Source organism: Paroedura picta, chromosome 2, assembly GCF_049243985.1.
Source record: "Paroedura picta isolate Pp20150507F chromosome 2, Ppicta_v3.0, whole genome shotgun sequence".
In the NCBI taxonomy this organism is placed as follows: domain Eukaryota; kingdom Metazoa; phylum Chordata; class Lepidosauria; order Squamata; family Gekkonidae; genus Paroedura; species Paroedura picta.
This window is the reverse complement of record NC_135370.1, coordinates 62,661,063-62,670,386: the sequence shown is the minus strand read 5'-3', so window position 1 is coordinate 62,670,386 and position 9,324 is coordinate 62,661,063. Positions and strand designations below refer to the sequence as shown.

General features: G+C 39.7%; 1 protein-coding gene across 2 annotated transcripts in view; it reads right to left on the bottom strand.

Annotated features, from left to right (window-relative positions):
- Positions 1-478: 478 nt before the first annotated feature.
- Positions 479-9,324, bottom strand: part of SNX4 (sorting nexin 4) — a 45,216-nt gene continuing 36,370 nt past the window's right edge. For both annotated transcript variants that reach the window (XM_077320359.1, XM_077320360.1), the window contains 5 exons: positions 8,764-8,853; positions 7,995-8,094; positions 4,510-4,655; positions 3,089-3,203; positions 479-2,282 (listed from right to left, as the gene is read on the bottom strand). In XM_077320359.1, coding sequence (XP_077176474.1) covers positions 2,235-2,282; positions 3,089-3,203; positions 4,510-4,655; positions 7,995-8,094; positions 8,764-8,853 — 499 coding nt within the window. In that variant the 3' untranslated portion in view covers positions 479-2,234. The remainder of the gene's footprint in view (positions 2,283-3,088; positions 3,204-4,509; positions 4,656-7,994; positions 8,095-8,763; positions 8,854-9,324) is intronic.

Genomic DNA, 9,324 nt, shown 5'->3' with positions numbered 1-9,324 from the left:
AGCCTTTTTTTTAGCATTTTGGTCTGCAAAGCAAAAATCAGGATGACAGGTCATGTCATCTTGTGGGTGTGAATGTCACAACAAATTGCAATTTGTTCCAGGTCAGGAAGTTTTCAGTCTATAAGTGGCACATGAAGGGAGGAGAAAGTCCAGAAACTGCAAAAGCTTGTTCTTGAATCAAATAAACCAGTTTTATTTACTGTCTGGATGTAGCCTTACTTGACTTTTCAATATTCATTTCATCACACACAGAATAGCTGAGAGTCCTAGTTTATCTTGAGCAAAACTGGATTAGGATACTGATTTATGGAAATCAGTCTAGCAGAGAAACAGATGCATAGTTCGAGTCCCAGATAATTTGAAAATGTGACTCTTCAAATAATAGAGCCAAGCAAGAATTAACAGTAAAGTACAATATAAGATACAACCATTTCAATATAAGGAAAACCCAAAATAAATATTATGAAAAAACCCAAAATACTAAAGTGTAGTTTTATTTAGCATATTTGGCACAAAGCATACAAGAACCTATTGATCCCTTCTCAAATTTAATACAGTTAGCAAGAAAAGGCATACTACTACATTTAAGTTATACAGCATATGAAATCAGGGGCTGGGGAGAAAGGCACCAGGAAGATCAAGTGCATGGAAAATATTGACTCCAAGTGCCCAGTGGTATTAAATTAAGGCACAACTACTCTAGGAAGTTTACTAGAAAATCTAAATTTGTAGCTGCTTATTATTTTTGGAATGTACAAGTTTTTATTCTACCAGTTTTAGGACCTAGATTTTAGTTTTTGGAAATGGAATGACTGGGCTTAGATGAATCTATCTTACAATACTCTACTTTAAGCAGAGAAAATTGAACTGTTCGTAGGAATTAAGGAGGGGGGCATATTGCATCAGTTTATCTGGAAAAATTTTACTCTGCAAATTTAATTGATAATTGCATCAAGAAACAATCTGATATCAGAAATAAACTTGAAGATGTTCTTTCTAGTGTATGTAAACTACTAAGGTGTTAGCATCTGAAATAATTAAATGTGTGCTTAAGAAATAAGTACCATTAATCTCCAAGTAGCTTTGTGCAATTATGTCCAGCCTGATTCCACATTTAACTCAAGTGACATTTTAAAATATTACTATGCAGAAGAGGCCAAATGAGCACGCAAGTTCTTTCTTTGAGCTGGGAATCAATGGGTTTTTAAGATTCAGCAAAACTAGCAAGAAAGATCTTGCACATCAACATACTATACCCAGTGGACACCAAATAATCCATTCTATTAATTTCCCTTCCAAACAATGCAGACAAAACAAGTTTACTAAACAAAATTAATGGAATTTACATGTTTGTTTCTAGGAGAACAAACTAAAACCATGCCAGATCCATAATACTGTTTTGGAAATAACTTCTGCTAGTACTACATAGAAACATTTTTATGCTCAGCAAAATAGCCTTAAAGAGAACTATTAAGCCAAAACCAAACATTCCTAATGTGATGGATGCTGCAGAGTAAATTTAAAGCTGGTTTTAAGCATTTTTACTGAGGTCAGTAACAGTATCTGCTTTTTAATTATGCAGCATTGCGTGCTGGCAGATATAAAAATTCTCAAAATGGAGTCCTCTCAATTTTAAATTTCTAGCACAAAAACATCACATTGAAAGTACTGTACAGAATGCCCCTATTGTAGAGTGTATCAAATATTCAAAAAAGTGATGCAAAGATTAAGCTAATATTTAGAAAACAAATTTTTTTAACAGAGGTATAAAGCATGTGACGAGCTATGGAAATGGTTGAAACTCTGAAAATAAAATTTTGTGCCACAAATTTGGGAGAGTAGACAAAAAATTACAGCAGCATCTATTCTAGAATTACTATATATATATGAAACAGAAAGGTATGGCAAAGGGTAATCTGGAAATGATTTATACAGTGCAAAGATTGATGGCTTAAGAGCCCAAGTATGGTGAACAGTTTAGTTGTGTATAATTCACTGGAGCCAACTTGGATCCTCCCCGACCGCCTTACTTCAAGAGAGTTCAATATGTTCAACTTGCTACTGCATGCAAAACAAGCCACAAGGTGGCCATCAAGGAACAGAGACCAGTTCTTTGTGCCCTACTTTCACAACTACATAGGTGCCATGATTTAATAATGTAGCAACTTAATATCCATGTTCATGCACTTGTGCTTCTGTTCTGTGGCACTTCACCAAGGACTCAGTTCCATATATCACATCTTGCCGAAACATTCTTTTGCATTAGTCCAAACTTGAATTCCCTTTAATTAATAAGAAGAAAAATAACACATTTAAGAAGAAATTTAAGAAGAAATTTCAAGTAGGCAGTTGGACTGACTATTGACAATCATAAATTATTTCCATCCAAAGCACTGCAGTTTTACACTTGTGATGAGGGGATTGACGATCTTGCAAATACAATTTGGGGACAATTCAAGGTGTTGATGCCGTCCTTTAGGACCCTAGACAGTTTGAGAGCAAAATATATCAGGGAGCACCTACTTCCTTGTGAACCTACCTGACTACTACAGTCACCCCTTGGGCCCCTGCTTTGGGTGCCCCCACCTTTTGAGATAAGGTGGATGAAAACCCAGGAGAGGATCTTGCAAGTCAAAACTCTGCAACTCTTTCCTTATAGAGATTTCTCTGTCCCTTTCTGTTATATATTACGCTAGCAGGTGAAGACATCTTTGTTCTGTTTGGTGATCCCTATACTTAATGTTTTACTCGCTTTTATGTTTTTGCATGTATTTTATCTTTGGTTCTAACTGTTTAACAGTGTTTTTTTGTTTGTTTTAAAATGTGATTTTATTATGTCACTTTTGATTTGTTAGCCACCTTGGTGGTCCATAAAAGACAGAAAGGCAAGGTATAAATGTTGTAAGATAAATAAATACATAGACCAAAGTAAAAAATGCCAAATGCTTAAAATAAATCAAATCTCACACCTTCAGGCCATTAACAGGCAGGAGCTAAGGAATACCCTGTGCTTGTTTCCTAGAGACACTGGCATTGTCCCAAGTTAAATTCTGGTTCCCTGTTAAGTGTATTTGCCCAACAGACATACCTTTTTGCACATACTGATTTGCATCACAGCATAACTTATGAGGGCCTCTTTCAAGTCATGGTTCTTTTGCTCTTTGAAGCGTTCAATATCAGCCCAGGCACTTTTGACAAAGTCTCTGAAATTAATTGAAGACAAATTAATAGAAGCAGGACATACATATAAGCTCAAGCATCACCCTCTGAAACCTGCCAGATGAACAACTGAAGCAAAAACCTGAGTATAAAGAAAAAGGATAGAAAATAAGTATGAGGAGGAAGAAAAAGAGGAGGAGGAAAAGGATACAAGGTCTGAGGACCTTGTTATGTACAACCCCTTATGGCCAAGGGACAGCTGTGTTAATCTGCTACAGCAAAAATAAGCGGAAGTCTAGTGCTTTAAATATGATTGCAATGCTCTCTACGATGAATACTATCTGGAAGTTTATGTGTATGTGGCTGATCCCTCACAGTGGCGACTGCAGCATAGGGGACACAGTTCAGCGGGACATGAAATGTGTCCCCCTGGGAAACAAAACAGCAATGGATTAGTTCCACTGTGCAAGGGGGGGACCACAGGGGGTTCTTCATTCTGCAGGAGGGTGGGATTGCGTGGAAAATATAAATGAATACCCTGGTCCTCTCTGTAGCACAGCAAAGCACCACGTGGAACGCAATCCCACCTTCCTGCAAAATAAAAATGAATGCCCTGGTCCTCCCTGCAGTGCAGCAAAGCCAACCGGGGCATTCTTTGCCCCCTCTGAGCCACTGTAGGGAAGGGAGAAGCCGGGCCTCGAAGGCCTGGCTCCTCTCTGTCCACAAGGGCCTACTGTGGGATAGGCCCTGTTGGCCCCCACAGCGGCTAAGGGAACGTGGATTCTCCTGAGTTCCCTTAGCTCAGGCCCACTGAGGGCCTGATCAGCGGCTGCATCATGTGGAAGCTGGGATTTGCCCCGCTTCCATATGACCTCCCCTCTTGGCCTTTTCTGCCCAGCTTGTGTATATGTATGTATACCATGTATTAAAAACTCTCTCCTGTGTTTTTGAGGTTGTTTTTGCTGCTCCAGGGGTCTTTTAAAAAAAAAGGTTAAACCTTCTGTGTGATTCTTATTTATCCTGTTAGGTCCCTAATTACTATTTGCTGCTGCTTGTTATTACTAACTGCTTTTAAAGCTGTAGAAAAGAACAAGAGTCCAGTAGCACCTTAAAACTAACAAAATTTGCACCAGGATATGAGATTTTGTGAATCACTGCTCATTTCTTCAGATACAGATCATCCCTTGCTCTCCAGGAGCAGCTTTTTAGGGGGCCTTTTGAGCTGCAGCAAGACAAGGAAGAAATCATGCTCCATTCTTCAGTCAGTGAATATTTTTTTGAATGTTCCCGGCCACCGACTCTGTTAACTTTTATCAGCCTATATTTTCTTTAAACAAAATCAACAGTTACCGGCTTTCTACGTTCTTTGCTTTGAGCTGTTCTTCTCCTTCATGTATCTGTTCTTCTAGCACCTTTATCTTTGCTTCTCTTTGTTCCGGAGTTTCTTGACCAAAAAGCTTACTGGTCATTCCTTTTAAGGAGAATGTTCTCACAGTCTAAAAGAACACAATAAATACACTGTTTCTTCGTTTCCAAGAAAATAAATGCCCATATAAGAATACACACACACTAAGTACCTCTGTTTCAAAAATATGCCTTAAAACCTGACAGAAGTCATAATGAAATCCTAAAGCAATATAAGCTGGCTCATCACAGATGATCTTTCACACTGTGTGTTCATAAGCTCCCCGCCTATTTGAATTACTCCAACTGTAGCTTGCTATCACATGCAGACTGGACAAACCAGAGTTTGTCATACCAAACACAGCTTTTCCAAAAACTCTGCTTAAGAATCCAGCTGTTCCTACTCATGTCAAAACCCTTCTGAAAAAGACAGAGCAAAGGAGCATGTACGAGAGATGTGACATGAGATAGACAACAGATGAGAATTTTTTTTCAAGCCAAATAAGATTTTGTTACAAGCCTGTGAACTTAGTATGTACCTTCACCTGTGAGATTGTTTTATTCATGCACTTGCTACATTGCAATATTCTACCTTTTCAGGTGTACATTTGTTACTGCCTGCTATCTTCCCTTTCCTTTCCAAGTACTGAAGGGTAAGCCTCATGGGAAGGGCGGGTTAGAAAAATGAAATTATTTTATTATCAACATCATCATTAACCGTCAAAAAAGTGGAGGTGGAAAAAAAAGGCTCCTCTTGACTAAAATTAGTGCATCACTATGCCTGTAATATAGAGCCTCTTGTGGTGCAGAGTGGTAAGGCAGCGACATGCTGTCTGAAGCTGTCTGCCCATGAGACTGGGAGTTCAATCCCAGCAGCCGGCTCAAGGTTGACTCAGCCTTCCATCCTTCTGAGGTCGGTAAAATGAGTACCCAGCTTGCTGGGGGGTAAACGGTAATGACTGGGGAAGGCACTGGCAAACCACCCCGTATTGAGTCTGCCATGAAAACGCTAGAGGGCGTCACCCCAAGGGTCAGACATGACCCGGTGCTTGCACAGGGGATACCTTTACCTTTACCTTTTATGCCTCTAATACTTCAGAGTAAATTGGTTGTATTTATATCAAATCAATAATACTAATGCTGGAAATTACCTATTGCAAAGTTGGTGAAACTCTCTTCAGAAAAATAAGCAATTGCAGAAAAATAAACCATTGCAAGCATTATGCATAAAGTGGCACAAGGCACACATTCATGCATCAGATTATTAGAACTTGAGGTAGGAAAATTTGTTCAGAAAACATAGCCTCAAGTCTAGCGCACACAGATGGCAAAATTACTATTGGGTCCTACTTTCAAACAAAGGGTAGGGAAAATTTGATAAAAGTCAGTGTTTGGCTCTTGTCACCCTTTTTTTTTTTTGAGTGCCCAGGGAAATCCCTATCACCACTTTGCGATTGGGAGGCAAATTTCTTCCAGGCCAGACTGTACAGGGATTCTGGTTTGGTTGTTTGTTTTTTGGAGGGGACATCATTTGGCCATGGAATTGGGGTCACTGTGGATGGACAGATAGTTGTGAATTTTCTGCAATCTGTAGGGGTTTGGACTAGATGACCCTGGAGGTCTTTTCAAACTATGATTCTACTCCATGTACAAGATATCTCTGCACACAGAAACTATGGCAGTTTACCCCAAGTTCTTTCAGTTTTTCTAATCATGTACGCAGTCAAAGCCTGGTGTTAGGTTTTGTTTGTGAAATCAATTCCAGCAAATGAATATTCTCCCTCTTCAGAGATCTGCTTGAAGCAACTCACATGACAGCAAAAGTATAATATCTGTTATGAATACACCTGGATCTTGAATTTTTAGGTTGGCTCCTAGATCTATGTTAAGCCTCGTCGATGTCAAACAGGTTAATACATAATAAAAACTTATGTGTAGTGTATATGGCATAGCTATTCAGATTCATCTCTCCACGTCATTACCACCTATGATATACAGCACTCCCTTTCTATTCAAATTTCTCTGGATGCCTTCCAAGCCACTGAACAAATAAAATCATACCAAAATCCTATCACATTTTTAATGAAAGGAACTCTTCCTCTCTGCGGTTCATAAACCGTACTTTAGCCAACAGCATGCTAAATTTCTTTCAATATAGATGCACAGAAACTAGAACTTCCAAAAAGAAGTTTTGCAGAGACAAACATAGGTCACTGAGAAGTACATACACGCATCAATGTGCAATCCTATCCAGTACTGTTCCAGCTTAAACTCAACCCCTCCAAGACAGAGGTCCTGTGGTTGGGATGTAGGAGGGCAGGAAGCGTGCTTGCCCCTGGAGATCACATCCCAGGCCAGGAACTTGGGAGTGAACATTGATGCCTCATTAACACTCGAGGCGCAGGTCAAACAGGTAGCTGGCCAGCATTTTTCCATCTTCGCCAGGCCCGGCTACTAGCGCTCTACCTGTCCCCCAAACATCTGGCAACAGTGAGCCATGCAACGGTCACCTCCAGAATAGATTTCTATAACTACGCTGGCCTGCCTCTGGGCTTGCTCTGGAAACTGCAGCTGGTGCAAAATGCAGCTGCTAGGGTCCTCACAGGTACATCGTGGACGGCCCACATCCAGCCTGTGCTGAGGCAGCTGCATTGGTTGCCAGTTGTTCTTTGGATCAGGTTCAAGGTTCTGGTTTTGACCTTTAAGGCTATACACTGTCTGGGCCCAGCATATTTGAGGGACCGCCTTTCACCCTATTCCCCCCGCAGGGCCTTACGTTCTGTGGGTACTAATTTATTGGTCATTCCTGGCCCAAGGGAGGCTCGTGTGGCCTCGACTAGGGCCTGGGCCTTTTCGGTCCTGGCCCTGACCTGATGGAATGAGCTCCTGGAGGAGCTGCGGGCCTTGTGGGAGCTTTCGGCATTCCGCAGGGCCTGCAAAACGGACCTCTTCTGCTGAGTCTATAGTTGAGGCCGGGTGGCAAGGAAGATCATGCCCCCCCCCCCCGCCACTAACATGGCGGTAGCAAATGTCATTGGCACCCTCTTTGCCCCTTCCCACTCTGGAATTAGTTGGGAGATTCTGGGTCTGGGAAGAGTTTTTATGCCGCAGCATTTTGTTTTATGGGGTTGATGTTTTATTGTATATTTTATATTGGTTTTAAGTGTTGTTAGCGGTATTATATACGCTGAACCTGCCTTGAACCTTTGGGGGGAGGCAGATAAGGAATTTAATAATTATAATAATATAATAATAATTAAGCCCCACTGAAAATCAGGATTGCATTTTCAGAGACACAAGTTTTGCAAGGCTCATCACCAGTTTCCTGTCAGCAAGTTATATAGTAATGTCATTTAGATTAAGAACCTGGTTGTTTATCATTCTAACTCTTGGTGAATATACTAGGGACGGACAGACATGAACAAGCTTACCCCTGTTGCCAATTCCTCACACTGCTGCTTCTTTGATGTCAGATCCTGAGCAACTGTTTCCAACTCATACTGCAGAAGTTCATGCTTCCTGCACACTGCCCTGAAAACAACAAATAAAAGCTTTGCCATGAAAATTAGCTGTTAATTATGGTCAGAATCAGAATTTTTTTCGAGGCAGGCATCATCCTGAGAAACTCAGCTAGCTGATTAAATACCATCATAAAAGCAATTCTGACATAATCAAAATGAGATAGAACATTATACGTTAATGTTATAATACTAAGTCACAACTCCTTAAGGTTTAAATTGCTAGTTTATTTCAGAGATACATATAAGACTTTAATTCAGCAAAACTCCTGTGGAAATATGGAAACCAATTCTACAAGATCCAGTTACCGACATGGTACAGAAATAGCAACTGTTCTAGGATCAAAAAAGTCTATCAATAGATGGCACGTTTGATAACTCACATTGCCTAAAACATAAACTATTGGGTAAATTTGTACAGCATCTGAAAACTTTAATTCACCTAATCTACATTAGCAGCATAACAGACAGCTGTTTAGGATACAACAATCTATAAAGTCTCAGTTCAATTGCCTTTATTACATTGTACATATGAAAAGCTGAATGCCCAAGGATTCTATGAAAGAGAAGGCCTTTGGATCCACATTTGATTGCCATAAGTAATACAAGGAAGCTGTTTACAAACAAGGCCTATTGAAACATTTATACAAAATCAGAATGATCACATATATTCTATGGTTACCTAAGAGCTTCTGCATAGAACAGATATTCTTTCAGCTGGTCTGCATAGTGTTCTTCCTCTTCTAATATGTCATCAATAGAAGCTGCGTACCTAGGGTAAACATGACAGTAGAGAAACAGGCTACCAAAATGTGATGCAATATTGTTGAGTCATTAAAATTTTCATTTGGTTTCCTACAGCCACCTCATGCTTGTTTAGGAAATACAAGCAATTAAAAAGAAGACAAATGATTTAAACTAATTATATAATTAAGCTTTTCTAACTATATGTGTGTGTGTGTGTGTGTGTGTGTGTGTGTGTGTGTGTGTGTGTGTAGGTGACTAACATGGTAGTTTTCTCTAACTTTCTCAGAACAAAAGAAGACTAAAATAGGAGTTCTTTCTAAATCCCTCAAAACAAAAGCAGAAAAAGAATAGATTTTTATGACTTAATATCTTCATAATAATTCAATTCGGCTTGGAGCTGTTTGTTGTCGGCAATGTTAACACCTCAGCCAAAACAGCACTGGAAACAAATAAAATCTTGGTTACAAAATAAACTACAATGACCTGATCTAGCTAT